The sequence below is a fragment of the Gilbertella persicaria genome (assembly GCF_025201335.1).
Source record: "Gilbertella persicaria strain CBS 190.32 chromosome Unknown B0P05scaffold_46, whole genome shotgun sequence".
Lineage (NCBI taxonomy): Eukaryota > Fungi > Mucoromycota > Mucoromycetes > Mucorales > Choanephoraceae > Gilbertella > Gilbertella persicaria.
The window spans coordinates 104,049-127,392 of record NW_026252007.1 but is presented as its reverse complement, the minus strand read 5'-3'; the positions used below and the strand labels follow the sequence as shown (position 1 = coordinate 127,392).

At 37.2% G+C, this 23,344-nt stretch overlaps 12 protein-coding genes across 12 annotated transcripts; 8 read left to right on the top strand and 4 right to left on the bottom strand.

The window, feature by feature from the left end:
- Window positions 1–16: 16 nt before the first annotated feature.
- On the top strand, window positions 17–1,646 carry B0P05DRAFT_477411 (Alpha/Beta hydrolase protein; the record flags this gene model as incomplete). The annotated part of the gene is made up of 7 exons (XM_051574964.1): window positions 17–254; window positions 295–448; window positions 500–567; window positions 614–831; window positions 876–1,014; window positions 1,058–1,326; window positions 1,530–1,646. 7 exons carry the CDS (start codon window positions 17–19, stop codon window positions 1,644–1,646), a joined length of 1,203 nt encoding a protein of 400 aa, XP_051431324.1.
- Window positions 1,647–3,833: 2,187 nt separating this feature from the next.
- On the bottom strand, window positions 3,834–4,462 carry B0P05DRAFT_599502 (uncharacterized protein). The gene is made up of 3 exons (XM_051583207.1): window positions 4,390–4,462; window positions 4,270–4,337; window positions 3,834–4,226 (listed from the first exon to the last, which is right to left on the bottom strand). The coding sequence occupies exons 1-3, from the start codon at window positions 4,455–4,457 to the stop codon at window positions 3,940–3,942; spliced, it is 423 nt and encodes a 140-aa protein (XP_051431323.1). The 5' UTR covers window positions 4,458–4,462; the 3' UTR covers window positions 3,834–3,939.
- A 368-nt stretch (window positions 4,463–4,830) lies between these two features.
- On the top strand, window positions 4,831–5,983 carry B0P05DRAFT_624212 (uncharacterized protein; the record flags this gene model as incomplete). Its single annotated transcript, XM_051583456.1, has 4 exons — window positions 4,831–4,996; window positions 5,039–5,202; window positions 5,244–5,381; window positions 5,438–5,983. The coding sequence occupies 4 exons, from the start codon at window positions 4,831–4,833 to the stop codon at window positions 5,819–5,821; spliced, it is 852 nt and encodes a 283-aa protein (XP_051431322.1). The 3' UTR covers window positions 5,822–5,983.
- On the bottom strand, window positions 5,843–6,850 carry B0P05DRAFT_581261 (uncharacterized protein; the record flags this gene model as incomplete). Its single annotated transcript, XM_051582090.1, has 4 exons — window positions 5,843–6,010; window positions 6,052–6,123; window positions 6,175–6,689; window positions 6,733–6,850. The coding sequence occupies 4 exons, from the start codon at window positions 6,848–6,850 to the stop codon at window positions 5,843–5,845; spliced, it is 873 nt and encodes a 290-aa protein (XP_051431321.1).
- A 575-nt stretch (window positions 6,851–7,425) lies between these two features.
- B0P05DRAFT_590594 (uncharacterized protein) lies at window positions 7,426–8,654 on the top strand (the record flags this gene model as incomplete). Its single annotated transcript, XM_051582820.1, has 4 exons — window positions 7,426–8,181; window positions 8,222–8,356; window positions 8,416–8,537; window positions 8,582–8,654. 4 exons carry the CDS (start codon window positions 7,426–7,428, stop codon window positions 8,652–8,654), a joined length of 1,086 nt encoding a protein of 361 aa, XP_051431320.1.
- Window positions 8,655–8,831: 177 nt separating this feature from the next.
- B0P05DRAFT_574560 (Nrap protein) lies at window positions 8,832–12,533 on the bottom strand (the record flags this gene model as incomplete). Its single annotated transcript, XM_051581573.1, has 5 exons — window positions 8,832–8,936; window positions 8,982–11,933; window positions 11,987–12,103; window positions 12,153–12,410; window positions 12,471–12,533. 5 exons carry the CDS (start codon window positions 12,531–12,533, stop codon window positions 8,832–8,834), a joined length of 3,495 nt encoding a protein of 1,164 aa, XP_051431319.1.
- A 210-nt stretch (window positions 12,534–12,743) lies between these two features.
- Window positions 12,744–14,549, top strand: B0P05DRAFT_516383 (uncharacterized protein). Its single transcript, XM_051575702.1, has 3 exons — window positions 12,744–12,900; window positions 12,947–13,116; window positions 13,165–14,549. Exons 1-3 carry the CDS (start codon window positions 12,779–12,781, stop codon window positions 14,370–14,372), a joined length of 1,500 nt encoding a protein of 499 aa, XP_051431318.1. The 5' UTR covers window positions 12,744–12,778; the 3' UTR covers window positions 14,373–14,549.
- An 81-nt stretch (window positions 14,550–14,630) lies between these two features.
- Window positions 14,631–15,366, top strand: B0P05DRAFT_477483 (acyl-CoA N-acyltransferase; the record flags this gene model as incomplete). Its single annotated transcript, XM_051574966.1, has 5 exons — window positions 14,631–14,683; window positions 14,731–14,755; window positions 14,800–14,890; window positions 14,953–15,222; window positions 15,266–15,366. The coding sequence occupies 5 exons, from the start codon at window positions 14,631–14,633 to the stop codon at window positions 15,364–15,366; spliced, it is 540 nt and encodes a 179-aa protein (XP_051431317.1).
- A 9-nt stretch (window positions 15,367–15,375) lies between these two features.
- Window positions 15,376–17,902, bottom strand: B0P05DRAFT_477330 (kinase-like domain-containing protein; the record flags this gene model as incomplete). The annotated part of the gene is made up of 8 exons (XM_051574960.1): window positions 15,376–15,853; window positions 15,967–16,148; window positions 16,206–16,470; window positions 16,521–16,763; window positions 16,807–17,066; window positions 17,172–17,262; window positions 17,310–17,521; window positions 17,564–17,902. 8 exons carry the CDS (start codon window positions 17,900–17,902, stop codon window positions 15,376–15,378), a joined length of 2,070 nt encoding a protein of 689 aa, XP_051431316.1.
- A 659-nt stretch (window positions 17,903–18,561) lies between these two features.
- Window positions 18,562–19,149, top strand: B0P05DRAFT_581256 (Redoxin; the record flags this gene model as incomplete). Its single annotated transcript, XM_051582089.1, has 2 exons — window positions 18,562–18,730; window positions 18,779–19,149. The coding sequence occupies 2 exons, from the start codon at window positions 18,562–18,564 to the stop codon at window positions 19,147–19,149; spliced, it is 540 nt and encodes a 179-aa protein (XP_051431315.1).
- Window positions 19,150–21,057: 1,908 nt separating this feature from the next.
- Window positions 21,058–21,279, top strand: B0P05DRAFT_477453 (uncharacterized protein; the record flags this gene model as incomplete). The annotated part of the gene is made up of 1 exon (XM_051574965.1): window positions 21,058–21,279. A coding segment is annotated over one exon (222 nt), but the record flags the coding sequence as incomplete, so codon positions are not given.
- A 725-nt stretch (window positions 21,280–22,004) lies between these two features.
- B0P05DRAFT_581255 (uncharacterized protein) lies at window positions 22,005–23,216 on the top strand (the record flags this gene model as incomplete). The annotated part of the gene is made up of 1 exon (XM_051582088.1): window positions 22,005–23,216. The coding sequence occupies one exon, from the start codon at window positions 22,005–22,007 to the stop codon at window positions 23,214–23,216; it is 1,212 nt and encodes a 403-aa protein (XP_051431313.1).
- Window positions 23,217–23,344: the final 128 nt, after the last annotated feature.

The window sequence follows — 23,344 nt, the reverse complement described above, 5'->3', positions numbered from 1 at the left end:
TTTCGTGCTTTTCCCTATGTTTCAACTTGTCACTGCATTGGTTGCTACAGGCTACATATTCTCGGTCATTGCATTCTCTTTTGCCATAGTATGCGCTTTTGGTATTCCTGCTGTTCGACAGTTCCTTTCTGTCTATCTTAGAAGACACGTTATGCTAGCCGAGATCTTGTCTTCTGTTGCTGTTGAGTTTTCTTTTCAGGCTATTGTTTTTAAATTGATGCTTATTCAGGTCGTCAAGTGGTTAGGTGGATTTAGTAAGTCTTGTGGTTGAAGCATGGATATTGATCAAATCAGACTATACACTCGCTTGGTTATTTTACTTTATCGACATGATGAATATGGGTGGACTTGCTGTCTTGTTTTATGAAATGTTGAAAGAAATAACTGTTGCTGACGACGCTATCAAGGCTATGGATAATAAAAGTCAGCCTATCAAGAGTATTATTGGGTAAAAACAAGGATGCCAGTCTACAATGAATGTGTATTGACCTTACTCTAGTTCGGTTGAATTCATGAAATTAGTAAATCCTTTTTGGACACCCGCTGGCATTAGAAAGCATCCAAACAGTAAATATCATTTATGTTGTTGCATGTTTTGGCTGACATGATCTAGTTACTTATGCTACGAATGAAGAAATTCAAGATGCTTTGGCAACCACAAATCATGATTTTGATCAACCTAGAAAAATGATGTTGGATGTCTATACTTTTGGTGAAAAATCAACTGGGCTAAAGCCTGTCATGGTCCATATTCATGGCGGTGCATGGAGAATAGGCTCAAAAAACACACTTTATCCTCATGAAAAGATTTTGCTTACCGAAAATAACTGGGTAAGTGATAGAAAGCATAGTTTTTGAGCTTATCGACATACTAGGTTGTTGTGAATATTGGGTATCGTTTAGCTCCCAAGAACGCTTATCCTACTCACTTGTGCGATGTAAAGCGCGCTATTCGCTGGATAAAACAAAACATCGCTTCTTTTGGTGGCAATCCTCACTTTATTGTCTTGTCAGGTATAAAGATAACATCAATGATATAACTGATAGTGATGTCTAGGTGATTCTGCTGGTGGTCATTTATCGGCTATGGCTTCTATGACCATGAACGATCCTCAATTCCAACCTGGTTTTGAGCATGTCGATACCTCTGTCAAAGGTGTTGTCAGTCTAAGCGGTGCTTTAGATATATCTGCTCCTCATCTTGCAGAATTCTTTTGTAAGCAAGTGGCCAATCTCGACAAGGTCGATATGGACTTTATGAGCAAGCATTCACCTGCCCAATTTGCACAAACAGCCAAGGACCAAGGCAAACTTGTTCCTTTCTTGGTTATTGCCGGTAATCGTGATTCACTTGTAGATATTGCGATCGCCAACAAGTTTAAAGCTGCTTACGATCAAGGTAAATAGACTGAATAATGGATAGTGTATTTATATGATTAGCTACTGGTTCAAGTGTTGGGTGCAATCATGTGTTGATTCCTGTAAGTAAGCAGTGTTTTTTTTTTGAAAGTTGCTTATGTTCTATGTAGGCGGGTCATCATGTCAGTTATATGACTTGGTCTCCTCGTTCACTTTATATGTCTCGCGTCATTCAGACATGGGTTACTCAACTGTATCTCAATCTGAACAAGTCAAAGTTAGAATAAAGTGGGACTATCTATATCATTTTGAAAAGAAACTGTTGTTTGATGATTGGACTTGAGATGTTCCTTTTCTGGTCTTTGGAGCCAATGCCAAGTTTTTTTTTTTTTTTTTTTTTTTTTTTTTTTGCACCTTTGTATACTCTCAGAAACTACTAACAATGTTTGCTAACATACAGGATACTTTTGGAGTTGGTTTGCACAAAAAAAAAAAAAACGACTTGGAGAAATGACCAAAAACCTCTCAAATCTTTTTTTTTTGTAGGGGAGCTATGTTCCCGTTTTATTTAAAGTTCTAAAGATATCGTAACGAGTGATAAATAAGACTAAGGAGGTATATTGTGCAAGAGGAGGGGGGAAAGGAAAAAGTACATGAATTTTACTAATGTATTGAGCGAAGGGAAGCCAATCTCGTTATCTGCGGCAGTAATTTCCTTCATGTTTTCATCATCCTGAGAAGCGCTGAGAGGGGTGGATCCTGGGTGTCGGGATTGTTGTTGAAGTAGAAAACTCTCGAATAACTTTTCCAGTCTTCTATGCGACTGGTTGCTGCAAGCTCCGATCTGAGTTGTGCATTGTCGGCTTCGTATTAGAGGAGTCGTTCCTGCATTCGAAGCATGTCGTCTTTCGTAGGTTGTGGTTCCTGAATGTCCGAGAGTGCGACGGTTCTGTTTCGAGTTATAGGGGCTTTGTAGGGAACCACTGAGGGTTTTTTAAGTATAGTAACTTTGTCTGCTGCCATCTTGTTCGTGATGAGTTCCGAAGGTGTGCTTGTTCTTGAGCGTTTTCTTGAGGGATGAGAAAGACGAGATGAAGGCTCGGTTGGTGCAGGAGTCGGAAATTGCTCGGGGCCGACGATGTTATTAGTATTCTCAGCTTTAGAGGATGTACTATCGGCTATCTTACTGAGAGTGTGGAAAGTAGTAACGATCGGTGATGTTTGATTGTTGACAAGATATCTGTATTTGATAGTGTTCTCGGAGTTTAAAAGGTGCTAAAGTGTTCTTTAGCGGAAAGAGCTTCTCGAATCCAAAGGGTACTACTCATGGAAAGATCTCAATTTGACAGCTTCTGATCTTCTTTTTGACGATGCAAGACGAAAAATAGAGCTATTGACAAGCTTAAGTACCCAAAATGTGCGTCAAAGGCTCCAGTTCCTGATCAAAGCATTTGCTTACCAGTCGTACTATAAAAGCAATACGATGGGAGTGAAACCCCTTAGAGACACTTTTGCAGATTTACTCAATATTTTAGCAGCCAAGTTGCTGTGTTCTTTGTACCAGCAGACTCAGAACGCAGAGATCTACAGCTTTTGTCTCTACACCAAAGCCATAGAACTGCGTCTTTATGCAGTTCCAAGCAAAAGCTCGATTTCTGATCTGCTGGATAAAGAATCCACATTTCTTCCATTTCAATCTTCGCATGTAGTCATCAAGTATGCCGTATGTCCAGTTACCCCATCTCTACATGGTGAATTGACCATGCTTTTGCCTTTCTATGTCCTTTAGCATTCTAAATAGCATATGCTGCTTTTCATAAGCTTATTGTTAGCAAGTTCTATATGACACCTAGAGCAAAAACGGTCAAAACACAGCTCAAAGGCATTCTTCTTTGATGTGTCATTACTCGACAGCTGCATTATCTTTCAAATCAAGAGATCAAATGATACTACTGATATGAATTTTATTTTTTGACCCATGGGGATCACGTTTAGATGCTTCTGACGAAAAGAAAACGAGCTTAATAAGACAAAAAGGCGAGTCAGTTTGAAAGTTGCCTTCAAGTATGCACTCAAAGTTCGTGATACACTGTAATTGATAGAAAAATGGCCCTTTTCTATACGTCACCGATACAGATAATGTTTTTGAAGGATACAAAAAAAAAAAAAAAAATCATATCAAAATCTGTTTTTATTGAAAGAGAAAAAAGAAGTAGAGAGTGTCATGCTTCAAAAAGGTTTAAAGCTTTGGAATTAATATTTTTCTTATTTTTTTCTAATGTCTTGTTCAGCCTTGGTGATTATGCCAAGAGAATGAGGCAAACCTTTTTTTTTTTTTGTTATTTTGATACCAGTTGCAGTATAATATATTTTTAGTAGATAGAGCGTATTCAGCCTTTTCTTTCTGTTTCAGAGAGTCCAAGAAAGAAGAGTTTCCCGGGGACACCAGCTAGGAGGTAACACTCGATTGCTCCCCATATATGAAAGAACGAAAAGAAATAGAAGCAAATGACTTTTTATATCTTTTTGTTTTCATGCAGCTTAATTTTATTTATATATATATATGCGTGTGAAAATGAATCATTGTTTTTTAGCCATAGCCTCAAGTTTTTCTTTAAATGTGATGTCAACAAGCATCTTTGCAAACTCATCAAACTTGGGATATTCTGCTCTAACAAGGTCCAAATCTTTTTCTGGTGTTTTGGACGCATCTAACAAGCGAATCGTTTCTTGGAGTTGTGAATCCTGTAGAAAGGTATGAATGTCTCTTGAGTAAGAAAGCTTGATAAGATCTTCCGGTGTGAGCCGACTTGGGTCCTCTTCGTCAGGTGGTCCAATGGGCGTAATTTCTTTTCGGGTAATGGGTTCTGAATTTTGGGTTAGGTGAAATGTATTTTTATCAAAGTTTACCTGTTGTGTTTGTTGAAGGTGCTTTACATGGAATTTCTTTATGTGTCTTGAAACATACTAAAGAACAACTTTAAATTTGTCAATAACAGGCCACTTTTTTACTGCACTTGCATTATTTACTATGGTGCTCGACACTTAGGACACTTGTATTTAGCTTCTTGCTTTTCACAAATTTGACAGATAGACATTGAGTGAAAGAGATAAAGAAAATATATAGAAAAAATAATTTCTTTTCCATACATAAGCCACATCAGCACAGTTATTTTCATGCAAATAGAACGTCATTGTTTATAGCCAATCATAAGGTCCATGTTGTGAATATACTTTGTTAATGATAGAGTGCAAATTACTATAAAAATATATATATAAGCTTTTATTTTTTTTTGGATAATGAATCAAAAACTAATAAAATACATGTATTACTTTTTCATTAAAGATATGTCTATTCAAGTCAATCTAAAGACTTTAAAATTCATTCAATCACACCAGATAACTGTAACACAAATGAACTTTTTTTCTTTTCTTTATTTTTTTTTATTTTATTTTATTTTTATTTGAATAATGGAGCGTTTATATTCATTTTATGACTCTGTTACAGAGAGAGAGACATTTCATATTCAAAGCGAATGGCTTGGTAACAAGATTGATCTAGATTCAGAAAACAATGACAATATTGACTATTGCCTGATTACCATCACCAACACAACAGAACACTGGACCTGTAAAAGTAAAATATCGTAGCTTATTTTATTTATTCTAACCACATCAGTCACACGCGAATTATTACTTGAAAACTTTAAAGTGAGCAATGCCCTTGTACAAAAACAGAGAAACAATGTCCTTACAGCAGCATTTCAAGGAGAACAGTCCATTTGTGGTGATAGACTTGAATGGAGAGTCACTCGAGATAAACAAGATCAAGATAAATTACAGGTAAATCCACTTGGTTAACAGCTAAATTTAATTAGATTTAGATGAAATTAAGAACATATGATGGTGACATTGCCTTGACTGCAGGTCTGTTTCTGTTAGACAAAGTACCAGAATCAGACTCAAAAGAATTACATGCATCATGGTTTAAAAACTGTGCTATAGCATCGCGTACTTCTACTGTAAGTTCCTCTTTATGATTATAAACACACCCCATAATATGCGTGTATATCTATAGGAAATATGCAGAGCTCTACAGCAACGTACTTTGGATATCGAAAAGACATGTAATGAATACAAACAGATCATTGAAGCCATGACAGTCAAAATGAACCAAAGTAAATTCATTATGCTGGACAAATTTACCAATTTATTAAACGCAAAGAAAAGAAAAGCACGGGCCTACAAAAATGAGTACAAAAAGCCAAGCAATAAGCGATTAAGACAGGAAGTGATGGATACCAGTGCCAAATCTCAACACATGAGCCCTAAATCAACTGTGTCAACATCACTTGAAGTGTGCTCACAGATTCACAAAGAAAAAGTTATCAAGTCAAATCATCAGGACGATGACTCAGACTTTTCGGAGGATGGCATTGATTGTCCAAGAACTGTTCGATGATTTTATACCCTCTCTTGTAATTTAGATAGTTACAATATAGCCTAGAATATCAGATAAACTTAATAAACCCACTAATTTGTATGTATCAGGTTCAATCACAACCAGGCGATAGACTCTCTTTTTGCGAATGGTTTTGAATATAGAGTAGAGTGTATCATTAACAGTGCATGTACAGACGCCAGGATAATCCTTAGTAGTTGAGTAAAAAGTCATTATACATCAATTTTTACCTTGGGTCTTGATTTTAACGTCTGACTGACTGGTAAATCAAGGTCATTATATCTTTCTGATCTGACAAGACTCTATTAAACAAGCAATATGAGCTAATAGTGTCTTCTACAAATGTCCCTTACCATCACATCAATGGTATCATACAAATTTAATACGGTATTGTTTTCATCTAATATAGGTACTGCACTAATATTTAGATCTGCCAATAGTTTAATGATATCAATCACAGGTGTTGACATGTAGGCAGTGGCTACTTTATCTCCATAAGTGCCAATTTTGAGTGTGGATAATGGTATCTTGAGTAAATCTATCTGCTTGAAATTATTGGCGATAAACTTCAAGAGTCGATACTGAGTAATGATGCTAATGATCATGGTTTGGTCTTGATGGCGGGCAATTAGAGGAATACGATGCGCTCTTGTCTCGGACATGAGGATTGCGGCATCAAACAGAGTTGTGGTCGGGTCAGCACTGATAGCTTTTTGCTTCTTCAATTGGTGAATACGTAAGTAGTCAATTTCTTGTTGAGGTTTGGGGTTTGTGTAGTAGTACTGGATAAGGCTAATAAAGTCACTGACAGTCAACATGCCTGCAAACTCTTGTGTATCACTCGACCATAATGGGGCTGATACAATACCTATTTGCATATCAATACCAATCTAGATAGACAAATGATTTACCGTTTTGTACTAGAATACTAAGGGCTTTCTTTACAGGCAAATAGGTATCAAACACAACTAGTCTGAAACTAATTGGTAAAACATCATAGCATGTATGCTGCTTTAAAAACTCGTTCATATATATAGATATATATGTATACAGATGTGTTTATAAGAAGAAAGATAAGAAGAAGAAGAAGAAGAAAAAAAAACAAAAACATAAAAAAGGGCATTTAAAATTCTTTTTCTTCCCCCAACAAACAGATCCGTTGATTGTCTATTTTATTAAAAGAATATATCTTTTTCTAATAAGAGTGGTTTTTCATATCAATAAGTCTATGGTAAGCTTATCTCTTTATCTAAACAGTTCTAATCTATCATCTTCAAGACGAAACATTGGGGGCGTATCTGAAAAGTAACACATACTTTTCGATAGGAGCTTATTTTATTTTTCAAAGTAGCATAAAGAAGTTTATAATACTTGTCAATCAAAATACTGAAACAATAAAACTTCTTCATGGTTTTATGCCAAGTAGTTTGATAGTTTATCAAAATAAAAATACCCTTTTATTTCGAAAAAAAAAGATGCCTCAATTACGATTGGATTGATTGATCTGAATAGATTAATTACAAGCGCGTCTTTCTCTTGATTAATTGTTTTGGAAACTTTTGTGTGTTGATATATATACATTCTTTTTTTTTTATTCTGTTTAAATGGACAATAAAGACAGTCAAGAAGCAGATTCGCTACTGCATCAAGACCAACAAGCACCTACATCTCTTTTTTCCAACTTTGTAAGTGTTATTTCTGGTGCTCGACAGACAGCCAGTCAAGAATTTACACGCTTCTGGGAAACACTCAACACGTCTAAAACACCCAACAGACAAGCGCCTTTATTCATGGCATCCAGTAAAGATTCACATAAAGACACAAGTGAAAATATTTACAATAGCATTATACCTGATTATAATCGACGCAGTTGCATTAAAGATGCCGAGATCCAAACAGATTTTGTATCTGAAAAACGAAAGTATACAAGTGAAGTAGAAGCAGAATCTCGCCCTCAGAAACTAGCGAAACGAAACACTTCTCCTCCACAAACACTACATCAGTCTATCACTTTCTCTAGAAAACGACAAGATTTTGATAAAGAACAGGAATCACCGAGAAAGATATTCAAAAGCACACCTTCTTCACCTATTAAACATGATGTTATCAAGGGCTCAAAATCTGTCAAAAGACTTACTCTTGAACTTGAAGAAGCACTTTCACCTCGTTTCCCAGCCTATTCTCCTTCAGAATCCCCTCGATCTAAATCAGAAATCACCAAGCCATCATCACCACCAAGCCAAGAAGCCTCTTATCAATTAGGGTCTGCACTTTCAGATGTGGTCAGCAATAGTCCCAATGAAGACGAAGATGTGCGTCTCAACAAGCTTACAGAGACAATTCGACTGACAAGAACAAGAGTAAGTTTGTATACTTTATGCCATATATTGACTATCCTAGGTTTCTGAATTGATGGCTTCTTCTTCTTCACCACCAAGACCTTCTCATACCCTCACCTCGATAAGCCAAGATAATAAACTATCTTTTTCTCCGCCTCCACCCCTCCTCCTATCCCATCATTACCATCACCTGTGGGTAATCGTAGTCCTTTTAGTTATATGAATGGATCGAACCTTACAAATTCACCCATCAAGACCCTTACACCCTTAAGGCATCATGGATCGCCTATAAGGCCTAATGACAAGCATAAATCAAAAATGCGTGAATTAATTCAATTGATACCAAATGTACGACTTAGAAAGACAGACACTATTATGTAAGTAATACTTGTCCTTATGATCTACTGAACCTATATCTTAGTGGACCTGATGGAAGAGAAAAACCAAATCCATTTTGGAATGAAATCTACAACCCTAAAAGACGTGTTTTTTAAAATACATATACACTGACCCAAAATAAATATTAGCCCATTCAAACTCAGCAACAAAGGTATCCTAATCCAAAAGCTCTTTAAATATCCTTTAATATTTTATTACAATGCTTTGGTTTCTAAGAATAAGTTGAAATGATATGATGTATTTTTATGCGATTGTCTTCTTCTTTTTTCTGTTTACTCTTTCAAAATGCCTTTACCTAATCTTTGAATTTCTGCTAAAATAGCACCAAAATTAGGCGAGATCATTTTAGAAATATCAGATTGACCCTTGGCAGGTTTCTATACAAAATATAAATGTCTATGAAACACATCTACACAACTTACCAAAAAGCCATTCTTGTTCATATCCACAGGAACACTGTTGTAACCAGACTGAACTTTCCATTGCATAGGTGTAGCCACAAAAGGATTCCAGACAAGCGCTAATTGATGACCACCATACTTGTTATGGAATACCATCACTGTGTTACCGTAAATCTTTTCAATTTCTTCTATCAATTCAGATACAGGATCAAATTGTGCATAAGCTGTGTCACCGAGTGTATTATTGTTGTTGTTTACGAAATGAGCAGCCTGAGGATGAAGGTTTTGATAGTATCTTGTACAGCAGGCAATATCTAAATCAAACACAACAGTGTAATCTTCCATAGGAGTCACAAACACACGCTTGATATCCTGCTCTAAGGCTTGTACAGAAGCACGGGCCAAAGCTTGAATACGAGCAGCGATGGGGCGACCAGGCTTATAGTGTGTCCAACGATGACCAGAATGATCTTTGGCTGTAGCAATCGTAAATGCACCAATGCTCAATGTTGTGTTTGTCTTACGGTGTTGTTGGAAATCAGCCAAGATAGCCTGGCGATCAACAGCCGTTAATTCGCCTTCAATATCCACAATCAAAGGTGTATTAATCCAGTCCCATGTAGCTAACAGGTTCAACACACGGCCAAAAGCAGCCAGTGTATTGACAGGCGTGACCCAAGGTTGAGGAGCCAAAAAGACATGGGCAACCAATAACTCGATCATTTCCTCACTCACTTGAGGAGACAACAAGTGGCAGCCAAACCAACGCTTGGTCAGTCGTACCGTGCTAGAGTAAGCTGTGTATTTGGCACACATGGCTTGAACATAAAAGGTGTGTGTCTGTCTGTATTTCAAGGTCAAGTTGTACTTCGTCAAGGCTTCTTTCGCCAATCCCTTGTTGAGCTGTGTGTTTGTCTTGCTATCGATAATCTTGGTCAAGAGGGTAGCTTCTTGTTCAAGACAGATATGACAACGGAAAACGTAGCCAAAGTAGTACACATCCAAATAACCACGTATAGCATAAGGGTTTCTTTCCCGCACATCATCCACAGCAACAGAGTCTAGTTGGTATCTGCGCTTCAATTCTTCTGCTATCTTGAGATAAAATGCTTGTTTGACATTTTGAAGTGCGTCTAAATCATCAGGAAATTTAGCTGAACGTTCAATCTGGACCACCACATCCATAGCATCAAAGTAGCGTGTAGTGTTGGGATAAGCAACCATATTGTTGAAATCGACTGGATGAGGCACATGAACAGAAGCATAGCGCAAGTTGGTATGGGCAGGATATACATTGTTGATCAACAAAGGTAAAGCGTCATCGACTTGTCTCAATTGCTTGCTGAACGATCCAAAGGCTGTCATGACTGAATGGAAGCCAGTCAATTTGAGATCAGGGCTAAACAAATGTTCAGGCACACTCTTGGCAAAGTTCAAATAGCTATAGAGTTGACCAGCCCAATAGTCAACGTTCTTGAGCTTCAAATGGTGTTGCAGCAAGTATAACACAATTTTCTGAACAATCAAGCTGCGGTTTTCATAGCCTTGTGTTTGCCATACAACAGCTTCGACAATAGAACCGTCTTTGAAACGACGCAATTCAGATTTGGAGCCCCAGAATTGACGGAATTCAGCGACGGCGGCTTCATCAGAAGCATCAGGGCCTTGGTCCACTAAGCGAGGTGCATTATCAGAGTTAAGCAAGAGGCCAACACGAACAGTAGCACTGGCTTCAATATCTGCAGGAGAGTCAGTAATCAACCAACTGTTTTCTTCCATCGTATGTTGTACAGCAACCAAATCAACACGGTTGGTAAGGCCACGCATCAAGATGTGAGCAAGACGGTTCAAGAAGTAAGGCAAATAGCTATGATAATCAGCCTTGGCTTCTTCACTCATCGTCTTGTTTTCTACTTGAGAGATACGGATGATATTGTCGTATTTGAACTTGAAATCATTGACTTTTCTTAAAAAGATGGATTCAAAATGGTCATTGCTATCGTTAAAGTATTCCATGGCTAACTTGGCTTCATGTTGGACTTGAGCCATACCAGACAAAGTCATGTTGGCTGTCAAGTTAAGCATACCAGAAGGATCCACAATAATCACATCATAATTTGCCTTGAATGCTTCAGCACTAAACTCAGGCTTGTCTGTTTGGCCGATCATGACAGGCTCATGCTTGAAATCGTGTGTAGCCAAAAAATCCAATGTACCACGCAATAATTGATAGGAGCTGTGGCTAGCACTCAGCTTCTTTCCAGTACCATCACTGTTACCTTGCATCAAGTAAGCCATCACCATAGAGAACACAAAGGGTGTCATACCAACAAGACTCAAATCACGTTGATAGATCCAAGTACGTGCAAGTAAGATGGCATTCTTGAATTCAGCAGAATTCTTGCTATGGCCATAGAGAAAGGCCAAGTTGCCTGTGTAAGAAGTATCCATCAAAAGAGAAGCATTGTAACGAGGTGTAGCCAAAGCAGGCTTCACACAACTTTTACCGGGCGCTAAACGATGCATGGGGAACACGTTTGCTTGGACACTAGGCAAGATACGGATCACACATTTCGTCTTTGAAAAGTCAACGTCAGACTGATCACCAGCAGGCTTCACCAATAAAATAGGACGACGCAAATCACCATGGAGTGTGCTGAATTCTAGGTTGAATTTCTTCTTGGATGTCTGAATTGCATGAGCCAAGACAGCTAAATAACAAGCACGCTTGTGATGATAACGGTAATTGGCATAGTCTTTTTCTTGAAAGACATTGTTGGGCATTTCCACAGCAATATCAACATTGAAATGATGCTTTGTTTTGGCAATTGATTTAAGACCATAACCACCTACAATGTGAACAGAATTAAGCTTTTCAAACTTGAAAGTATGAAGAGCTTCAGGTGAAGGCTGTGGATCAGGGAATGGTGTTTGGATATCTTTCTTTAACATATCTTGGCTAAATTCATGCAACTAGTATAAACAGCATTATTTTGTCTGATCTGCTATATGTTTTCTTCACTTACCTTCATAGGTTTTCCCTCGGGAATGGCGTCAAAGACAGCTTTAAGATGATGAAGTGACTTTTCCAATGCTTTATGCTTAGTGTAATTCATGTTGACTTCTTTCAATAGCTCCTCAATCTAATCCATCAAAGTTAAATTGATGACTCAGAAGTAAATCTATCATTACCTCTAACTTGAAAATATTGGATTTATAAAGTTCAGCTGTTTCTTTAAGACCTTCCAGTTCACCTGAAATAATGTCATCCTCAGTAGGCTTGGTGTGTTTGACTTGAGTACTTTCAAGTTTTTGCTCATCGTCACTGTCGTCCGAGTTGGATTCCCATGCAGCTTCTTCCTCCGAGAAACCAGCGTTTTCAGCTACTTGATCGTCTTCATGATCACTCTCTTGTTGAGCTCTTTTTGATGAATGATCTTTCTTGGCTTGCTAATAAATAATACAAATGTCAATACAACTTATCCCAGAACTTGTCTCTTCATGCTTTACCTTAGCAGCAGGCTCAGTGGTGCTTTTGCTCTTCTTGTACTTTCTCTTTGCTGCAAGAACCATAGTGGTTGTTTGAAAAGATGTCAAAAACTTTTCGGAGTTGCTTTCTTCCCAAATAGTCGTGCGAGAGAAGTGGCTTGGACTCCATCGCTCAAAATGACTGTTTTTCATGAAAGGCTTATGTGAAGCAGAAGCGATTTTAGGGGACATATTCGCTTGTGACCGGCCTTCTAAAAAAAAAATATGAGGACCATTGAATTTTTTTTCTTGATTAGAGCAAACCCTTTCCTTTTTCTTATCCATTAAAAATGCTTGTTCTTTACGAAACTGCTGCTGGTTACGCTTTATTCAAGCTTGTTGACGACAACAAATTAGAAAAGCCTGAACAAATTTACAAGGAATTCGAAACTGCCGAACAAGCCAACAAGGCGTATGTATGATCTGAAAGACGTGTATCAAACTGACCCTATTTATAGTCTTAAGTTGAAGGCTTTCAAGAAATTTGAAAACACAACTGATGCTTTGTCTGCTGTCACTGGTATCGTTGAAGGCAAGTTACCCAAGAACTTGAAGAAGTTCTTGGAATCTGAAATTAACGAAAAGGAAATGAAGAAGGAAAAGTTGGTCATTAGTGATCCCAAGCTTGGTAAGAGACAGAGATATTGACGTGCTATTTGTCTAACTTGCTCTCTAGGTTCTTCCATCAACAAGAAAATGGGTATCAATGTTTTGTCTGATTCCACTGTTCAAGACCTTTACAGAGGTATTCGTTCTCAATTTGAATCTCTTGTATCTGGTCTTTCTCAAGCTGACCTTTCTGCAATGTCTCTTGGTCTTTCTCACTCTCTTTCTCGTTATAAGCTCAAGTTCTCTCCTGATAAGGTTGATACCATGATTGTCCAAGCCATTGCTCTTTTAGATGATCTTGATAAGGAACTCAACACTTACGCTATGCGTGTCAAGGAATGGTATGGCTGGCATTTCCCTGAAATGACCAAGATTATTGTTGACAATTTGGCTTATGCCAAGGTCGTCAAAGCTATTGGTTTCCGTACCAACGCCAGCAGCGTTGACATGTCTGACATTTTACCCGAAGAGCTCGAAGCTGAAGTCAAAGAAGCTGCTGAAATTTCTATGGGTACTGAAATTTCTGAAGAAGATCTCGAAAACACCTTTGCACTCTGTGACAATGTCATCAACATCACTGAATACAGAAGTCAATTATACGAATACTTGAAGAACCGTATGAATGCCATCGCTCCCAACTTGACTGCTCTTGTTGGTGAATTGGTCGGTGCTCGTTTGATCTCTCACGCTGGTTCTCTTATGAACTTGTCCAAGCAACCTGCTTCTACTATTCAAATCTTGGGTGCCGAAAAGGCATTGTTCAGAGCCCTCAAGACCAAGCACAACACACCCAAGTATGGTTTAATCTTCCATGCCTCTTTGGTTGGTCAAGCTGGCCCTAAGAACAAGGCCAAGGTTGCTCGTATGCTTGCTGCCAAGACTGCCTTGTCTCTCAGAGTAGATGCCCTTGGTGAATCAGAATCCAATGAAGTTGGTACTGATGGTCGTACTAAGATTGAAGCCCGTATTGCCATGCTCGAAGGTCGTGTTTCTGCTAAGGCTAACAAGGATACTTCTATTCAAAACCAAACCAAGTTCAAGTTCAACAAGACTCAACAATACAGTGAAGGTGCTGATGTTGTTATGGACGAAGTCAAGGCTGAAACTGTCAAGAGAACAATTGACCAAGTTGAAGCTGAAGATAACGAAGAAGAAGAAAAGGAAGCCAAGAAGGCCAAGAAGGAAAAGAAAGAGAAAAAGGACAAGAAAGAAAAGAAGGATAAGAAGGAAAAGAAGGAAAAGAAAGAGAAAAAAGAAAAGAAGAACAAGGATTAGATCACTTTTTTTTTCTATTATTTTCACACACACACACACACACACTCTTTTTTTCATCTTTTTTTATACATGTAATTTTTTTCTGTTATTATTCATTCCATATAATATCTGTACAAAAAAAAAGTTTCACCCACTTTTTTATCATTTTATCAACATTTGCTTTCTCAATAAACATATTCTATCAGAAACAAGTCTTTTTGAATGAGATAAAAAAAAGTGCAATTTTTTTTTTTTTTTTTTTTTTTTTTTTTTGTCATCATGAGTTTATTGAGACGTTTTAAAGCAACTGATTTGTTTGAATTCAACAACATGTAAGGAAAACTATGTCAAGTAATCTAGATCTAACTTGTTATGATAGCAATCTCGATCCCTTGACTGAAACAGTAAGCATGCATGATAACATGAATAGATTAATTGACTTGATTAGTATAACATTTCGTTTTATCTTCAATACTTGGCACGTTGGCCTGACTTGTTTAGTGTGCAAGTCTCTCCACATAACCGTTTAATGGGTTATGGTAATTAGTTGCAAATCAAAAGAAAAAAAATAGGAATGCATCATTGACGCGTACATTCATAGTGATGGGCAAGACAGAAGGTACAGGTAAAAACTGGCATGGTCACGTCACAGCTATTACTGTCTCCCCTGAATACCGTCGATTGGGCCTTGCAGTGGGCATGATGAATTTGCTTGAACAAGTATCTGAAAAAGTATACAATGGCTGGTTTGTGGATCTTTATGTCAGAATATCCAATGCAGTGGCTATTGACATGTACCGTAAAATTGGCTACTCTGTTTATCGAAGAGTGCGCAATTACTATGCAGGACATACAAATGAAGATGCTTATGGTAAACATATTACTTGTTTTTGTTTTTATTCATTATTTCATAGATATGCGGAGAGCATTGGAAAGGGACACAAAGAAAGAGACAATACGAGAGAATGGAGAAAAGGTGTTTGTCAATCCAGAAGATTTGGATTCATGGCGTTAAAATAAAAACCTATTTTCGACGTTTAAAAGCATCTACCATGATATTACGCTTATTGTTGGATGAACTAGATGATTTTTCCTGTTGTCTCATCATCAATAATCCACCAGCAGCTTCCCCAGCATATGCTTTTCGAACATTATTGCCTATCTTGGCTGCTCGACCATCCACCACACTACGCACTGTTTGTCCATCATGAGGAGGTGTGCGCATTGAATCATGCGAACCTCTTCTTAGCTTAATCTGAGATGCTATCTTTACTTTTTTTTGAGGGCCTTGTTTATCCTTGTCAGGTGAAGAAGGTATGACAAGACCAACATAATCACCTTGAGATCGAGTGTTACGTTGTCGATATGCTTCAGAAACATATTGTTGAGTCTGTTGAGGCTCTTTTTTGTATTTAGAGATTGGCGAAGACTTTTGAATCTGCTTGGCAAGTGTTTGGATTTGTTCAGGCGCTGTAGGCTTACCCATCGATTCAGCCCTTCGTCTTGCCTTGTTAAAAGAGACCGGTTTATCATCTAGACATCATAAGTATGTTTGAAACAACAGGGAGATAACTTACTAGACTCAATGGTTGTTGATGATGCGCTACCAGTAGACACAGGTTTGGTATGACTATCAGGCTTGAAAGGTCCTGTGAATGGCTTTTGCGTTATAAAAGGATGCTGGAGTGCCTGAAAAGGAGTCCATCTCTTCAAGGGATTCAATTCTAATACACCATACAAAAAGTCGAGGATGCATAATCTTGCTTCCATTTCTAATGCCTTTTTTATGAGCTCATGCTATACTAGAGCATACTTGCCTTGTTGTCTTTCATTTTGCTCTCTCAAGAGATGAACTTGTTCGCCATTAGCTGTATTAACTCCCCGCTTCCTTTCTTCTTCTTTGGACAAGACTGGATTTCCATTGTTGAACATCAAGATAATGTCCTTGAGTGTTGTTTGAGGAAAATACTTTTTTCTAGGTAATTCGTTTTTACTATTTTCTTGACTGTATTGCTCGCAAGACTTGAGTTCATATTCAAAATTGTTATCTCCAACTTGCTTCTTGTTAAAGAACACATGTGTGTTTCTTCCTTTGCTCAACATGTCTTTTGATGGAACTCTATATAAATAAATGAGTATGCAAGTGACTTTATATACAATCATGGTTACCCTAGCATTTCTACAATTCTGAACAATTGGTTATATTCTGAGCTACCAGGAAACAGAGGCAAACCAAGGAACAGTTCTGCAACAATGCAGCCAAAAGACCACATATCAATGGCTCCAGTATAACGCATGCCCAACAAAACTTCTGGAGACCGATAAAAGCGAGATTGAATATAAGTATAAATACGATTTGCTTCATGACATGAGGATCCAAAATCAATAACTTTGATTGTCAATGATTTTTCACTTTTAGAAACATTAGAATACATATAAAATATATATAATATACCTTGTCAGTAGAATGTTTTCTGGTTTCAAATCGCAGTGAATAATTTTTGCTTCTTTTAATAAACAAAGAGTATCCAAAATCTGTACAGCAAATGCTCTAACTTTATCGGATGGAAACCCTTTGTATCGATTATGTCCAATAAGGTCGTATAGATTGTAAGACAGTAATTCAAATACCAAGCACAAATGGTTTTTATGAGGAAAGACATAGTGGAGTCTTAGAATATGATGTTTGTCTTCTGGATCCATGACTGTATTAAGCTGAATTTGTGAGAATTTTATTTTTTTTTGTCAATGACTTACCTTTTTTAAAATCTCAATCTCCATGCAGCTTTGTGTTTTGTATGCGCTCTTATTCTTGATCACTTTTACAGAGCACAATTCGCCAGTAGAAATACGTTCACATTTCACAACTTGGCCAAATGTGCCTTGTCCCAACAAGTCAATGACACGATATCTATTGGCAATTCAGCTCTCACTTTGCATATTATTCTTATTGCTTACTGATGGTTAGGATCTTCTCCTAAAATCTCATTTACTTTAAGAATGTAATCAAAGTTTTCGTTATCATGATTTTCATTTCTGACAGGCCTGCTTGGTTTAGTGAGTATTCTTTTGGGTATCTTGCTTTGATCGTATGCAAAGTTGGAATTATTGGCACTATAAGTATCTTTCAGAAAAATGGTCATTGCCAGCAAGAGTGAATCCTTTTTGATCTATAACATATGTAAGTCTTTGCATATTTCATTCGATCTCACCTTGTCTCTTCTGGTTAATAGTAGTCTGTCTATCTGTCTTTGACGCATGGCTGTATTGCTAGGTGTTACTCTTACGAATCCCTTTTGCTTTCTTGCGTTATGGGAATCATAAGATGTCTGTGGCCATTGATAGCCTAAATCAAGTTGGGGACAGATTTCTTCACAATAGTAAGGCGAACTGGCTATTTTTGAATTCGTTTGTGGCTGAATACTGTTCTTTGATATAGTTGACTTATTTCTGTGAATGGATGGTATACGTCGATGAATTCTCGATGCTTCTTGTATCTGCACAATTTCTAGTTCGGGTTCCGAGTCCCAATCGCTGTCTTCTTCAATCATATTTTTATGAAAAATCAGTTTGCCTTGATATATTTTTTGCTGTCGAAGTTCTTTATGAGTATGTCAGTACTTTTTTTTTATCATTTGCACTAACTGTCTTGTAAGTTTTTGCTATGCTCTTTGCGAAAATTAGACCGAAAATCTTGGAGCTTGATGCTTTGGTTACTTGAAGGAGAATCGCAAAATGAGATATTTTCAGCAGAAAGACTTGCAGAATAAAGAGACTTTCCTCGATTTTCTTTATGATTATTCATTGTAGAACAGGGAAGAAACAAGAAAAATAAAGGGTTATCTAAAATAGTTCTCTTTCCAGTTTAAGATAATTGTTATTGTTTACTTTTTGTACTACTTTATGGTACTCATTTTTTTTTTCAAGAAAAAAAATATACACTACGTATGTGTCTGATTAAAGCTTATAAAAAAAGCTGGCAATTCAAACAACTCTACACTTATAATGCATATGCAAACCAAAGCTTATATATTTTACTGAAATATGATTCTATTATCGTCCAAGAATCGTATAGGCATATATGGTGATGGCTCATTTTCCGATTGTTAGGATGAATGATTTATTCTACAAGGCAGTAACATCCTTTGGATAAAATTGAAGGAGTTTAAAGTCATTTTTTTTGCGTTGTTTCTTTTCTGTTTCCATAAAAATGTTGCGTACAGTCTTTCAACACGTTCAACGTCGTACTTTTTCAAACACCAGCCGCTTGTTTATCGCTGAAGGCGATAAAATCCCGAATATCGAAGTCCAACTTAAGTCTCCTGCCGAGACTGTAAAGACAGCCGACTTTTTCCAAGGCAAGAAGGCCATTTTATTTGGTAAGAAAAGTCAACGCGTATATGTAAGTTAATTATTTGTTCATATAGGCGTTCCCGGTGCATTCACTCCTGGATGTAGCAAGAGCCATTTGCCTGGTTATATTCACCAAGCTAAAGAATTGAAAAAGAAAGGCATTGATACTATCGCTTGTGTTGCTATTAATGACGCGTTTGTCATGAATGAATGGGGTAAGGCCCACCAAGCTGAAGAAAATGGCGTTACTTTATTGGCCGACTTCAAGGGTGAATTTGCCAAAGCTATGGAACTCGATTTTGATGCTACTGGTGCTCTCGGTAACCATCGCTTTAAGCGTTTTGCTGCTATTTTAGATAATGGCAAAGTTCAAAAATTATTTGTTGAACCTGACAATACTGGTTTGAAAGTTAGCTTGGTAGAGAACGTCGCTAAGCACTTGTAATAAACATTCGTTGTTTTTGATAATGCAATGTTATTTTTTTTTACTGATTCTCTCTATCTATCTACAGCTTCATACCTATCAAAAAGCTCAATCTATCTCTCTTTTGCGGTTCCTTTAGTCTATTCTTATTTTGTGGCTGTAGAAAAAATATGCACAGCTCAAGCTACCAAATTATCTTGGTATGATCTGATGCATAACAAGCAACTCTATTACAAATCTGACCTTTGACCTTCAGCGGGAGTTGAACAGAGTATCATTCATTTGTCGAACTTCAGTGATGTTGCTACTAGTCTTTTCTTTTCGTCTTCTTTTTTATGCAAACTCAATCAAAACGTGATTGCAAGAAAAAGAATGGTCTCCAAAGCAGAGAGCAAGAAAAGGGAACCCGAGGTTTGAAATGACGAACCCTGCTCCTACAAGACATCCATGGTTAGCTATGTTCAAAGTTGCTCCTCTTAGCTTCAAAAGTGCCATGTGTTATTGTAAACCTTACTCTTATGTATTTTGCGCATCGAATGATATAAGGACAAACACTCACTTACTAGTCAATACATACATATATATATATATATACTAAAATAGACCACTTCTGGATTAATTATAGTGTATCACGAATTTTGAATGCAATTTTGAAGGCAATACTCAAATCAAGTCAGCTTTTTCATCTTAGTAAACTCGCTTTCTTTTTGCTAGAAGTATTTAGACATGATCTTATCTGATTTCAGTTGGATCAGACCTACATTGGGTCATTCTTCTCATGGGTCAAGAAACAGAATTCACTCAATTTTTATATCAGTAGTATCATTTGATTTCTTGATTTGAAAGATAATGTAGCTGTCGAGTAATGACACATCAAAGAAGAATGCCTTTGAGCTGTGTTTTGACCGTTTTTGCTCTAGGTGTCATATAGAACTTGCTAACAATAAGCTTATGAAAAGCAGCATATGCTATTTAGAATGCTAAAGGACATAGAAAGGCAAAAGCATGGTCAATTCACCATGTAGAGATGGGGTAACTGGACATACGGCATACTTGATGACTACATGCGAAGATTGAAATGGAAGAAATGTGGATTCTTTATCCAGCAGATCAGAAATCGAGCTTTTGCTTGGAACTGCATAAAGACGCAGTTCTATGGCTTTGGTGTAGAGACAAAAGCTGTAGATCTCTGCGTTCTGAGTCTGCTGGTACAAAGAGCACAGCAACTTGGCTGCTAAAATATTGAGTAAATCTGCAAAAGTGTCTCTAAGGGGTTTCACTCCCATCGTATTGCTTTTATAGTACGACTGGTAAGCAAATGCTTTGATCAGGAACTGGAGCCTTTGACGCACATTTTGGGTACTTAAGCTTGCCAATAGCTCTATTTTTCGTCTTGCATCGTCAAAAAGAAGATCAGAAGCTGTCAAATTGAGATCTTTCCATGAGTAGTACCCTTTGGATTCGAGAGGTTTTTGGCCTTTTTTTACAAGTCGTTTTTTTGTCCAAATCAACTCCAAAAGTACAATGTATGCTATTGAGCATGGTTTGTAGGTATATAAAGTAATAATGAGTGTATAAACAGGCTCCATGCTACCTTTGTATGTCGAAGGCAAAGACAAAGATCCGTATGAACTATTGTCTTTTCTCATTGTTGAAGCATCCAATGTCTGGTGTCTCTAATACATAAATAAATAGTGAACTATCAAATTGCTTGTTCACATAAGATGCCATATTAAAAAGGTACCTAATTCCCATAAATCTAAAGGATGATGCTTTTACTTTTTACTATCTTTAAGTGTGTCAAGGGATTAATAAAGCACATGTCAGACCATGGTTTTCGCTTCTTAAGATCGAATTTAATTTACTGCATAAACAACTCATATGAGGAAAAACTAGAATGAAACTAAAACTGCGTTTTAATCAAAGAAGCACGTTCGTAGCAATCTTGGCCGATCCACGAAGGTCATACCTGTCAAATCGGTGTTACATTTGAACAGAGGAGTTACAATAACAATTATTGAAACGATTTGTCAGAAAGGTGTTATTGAGCTCACATTTTACAATTCAAATGCTGTACAGAAGAAATCTCATGGAACAAAAAAGTGTATGAGAGACAATGGCAAAGCTGACCAAATGGAGGTAGACATCTGAAGCTAGCATTATCAGGCTTCTCGAGTAATCTTGTTTTGTTTATGGATAATACTATCACTCGCAATGCCAATGGCTTTCAAGAGCTGATATATTCTTTCTAGAATATGTCTGAGTTGTTTTGATCAAAGTTCAAGGCCAATATAAGAAGAAAACGCCTCATTTTCAATGATAATCCCAGCCTTAAAATGACAGAGTTTTTCAAAAAGACAGTATAGACCAGATAAATCATTCTTAGTCCTTTTTTTGATCCTTGAGCCAATGCTTAAGGTTGGTAGATCTATCCGTGAAATTAAAAAGGCAGTCCAGTCACGTGAGGTAACTCTTTTTAATCCAAACAAAATTGCCCTTTCTTTTCTGGTTTAGTGTATACTTGTATTCCTATTCTTTTATACACAATCAAGAAATATACACGCCACATTATATATATAGGCTAAATTTCTATATATTTATTCGTAATTTTTATAGATAATACCAAAATGTGGATTAAGCATAGAAAAATATCAGTGATCCTATCAAGCATAGTAATAGCAAGCTTATCCTTGACTTATTATTGTTTATTTATACAGCAAAAATTACCACAAAAAAAAGAGAAATACTTAGCCTATTTACCGCACTCTGGCCTATCAAATCAGCGAATTGAGCTTGCAAATGCTCTACTACTAGCTGCCATATTAAAGAGAACCCTTATTGTCCCGCCAGCGTTTCTAGGTAGTGTGGTTGGGTGGATGCCGATGGAGCAACTACTCGATCATCTTAGTTGGTTAACAACCCCAAAGGACTTTGACTCAATTTGTCATCGACCTACGTCTGGTCAACTTTCAAGTTACACGCAAAGAAGCAAATGTGCAGAGTATTATCAATTTGCTGCTATTCCATGGTACCAGCTGCACGACTTTAGCCAACTAGAGCCCTACGTCAAAATTGAATTTAGAGAGACAGTTTCGTTCGAGTTGTTACAAAAAGATTTGGGCGTAAATGATAACGACACATATGTTCATAGAGACGAGCACTTGTACGACTGGAGACTCTACGAAGACATTGAGGAAGCAAATCGTATCTTGAACAATGGATCTAATTTCGTGGATTCTTTTACAGACCGAAAGTTTTACAAGATATTTACACCACAACACTGGCAAAAAAGAGACGAAACATTACTGTTTTTAGGTGGTATTTTTGGTTCTACTAGAATGAATATGGCGAAACCAGAACATATAGAATTACAGGAGCTGATTACATCTACACTTCACTATCGACTTGACACACCTCTAGGAGAAACAGTGGCCAATATTGTTCAACACTTGGGCGGTAAAGCGACATTTAATGCTGTTCATTTCCGTTTACGTGATATACCTTTTCGTAAATATGCTACAGAAAATCTGCATCAATTTGAACGTAATATGTCGATTGCTACTGGCATACCAGTACCACCATTGCCACCTTTTAATGAATTTGGTGTTCTCACAAGTGCGCCTAAACCACCACCGCCTCCAGAGCACCCTATCTATATTGAGCCACAGCATGATCTTAGCCTCCCACCATGGTCTAATTTATGCGAAAATGTTTCGCCTAGTTTCAGTGTTTCGATGGAAAATATTGGATCAAGAGCTGTTGTGTATATTGCTACAGATCATAAAGATATTCGAGGAGAAAACAGTCGATTGCTAGAATGGTTTAATTACTTCCCGTGTACTTTGACTCTAAATGATATTCCAGGTGAATTAATGGATCCTTTGGACACAATGCATTGTATGTTTAATCCCAACAAATCACTCAAGTCATATTTAATACCACTGGTGGATGCAATGGTTGCTGCCCATGCAAGAAGAGTCTTTACTACACCAAGATCAACATTTTCAAAATATATTGGTGAGCTCAACGAAGCTTGGGTCTTACAAGAGCAGGGCCTTAATTTGTCCTCCTTTTATCTGTATGAATAAATAATCTGAGTTTATAAATGATGTACATCATTATTATTTTGAATGTTAAGCACACTTCAACTACTCTAATGGCCCCAGAGCTAACTCGTGTCTGTTGATTTTGATCTATATTTTCGTGCTTCCTTTTT

Excerpts from the sequence above, each read along its gene's own strand:
- B0P05DRAFT_599502 (XM_051583207.1), bottom strand. The coding sequence starts at position 4,457 with ATGTCTATCTGTCAAATTTGTGAAAAGCAAGAAGCTAAATACAAGTGT. Across the intron at positions 4,338-4,389 it reads CCTAAGTGTCGAGCACCATA|TTGTTCTTTAGTATGTTTCA; the intron begins GTAAATAATGCA and ends ACAAATTTAAAG. Across the intron at positions 4,227-4,269 it reads ACCTTCAACAAACACAACAG|AACCCATTACCCGAAAAGAA; the intron begins GTAAACTTTGAT and ends CCCAAAATTCAG.
- B0P05DRAFT_516383 (XM_051575702.1), top strand. The coding sequence starts at position 12,779 with ATGCTTGTTCTTTACGAAACTGCTGCTGGTTACGCTTTATTCAAGCTT. Across the intron at positions 12,901-12,946 it reads GCCGAACAAGCCAACAAGGC|TCTTAAGTTGAAGGCTTTCA; the intron begins GTATGTATGATC and ends CCCTATTTATAG. Across the intron at positions 13,117-13,164 it reads CATTAGTGATCCCAAGCTTG|GTTCTTCCATCAACAAGAAA; the intron begins GTAAGAGACAGA and ends CTTGCTCTCTAG.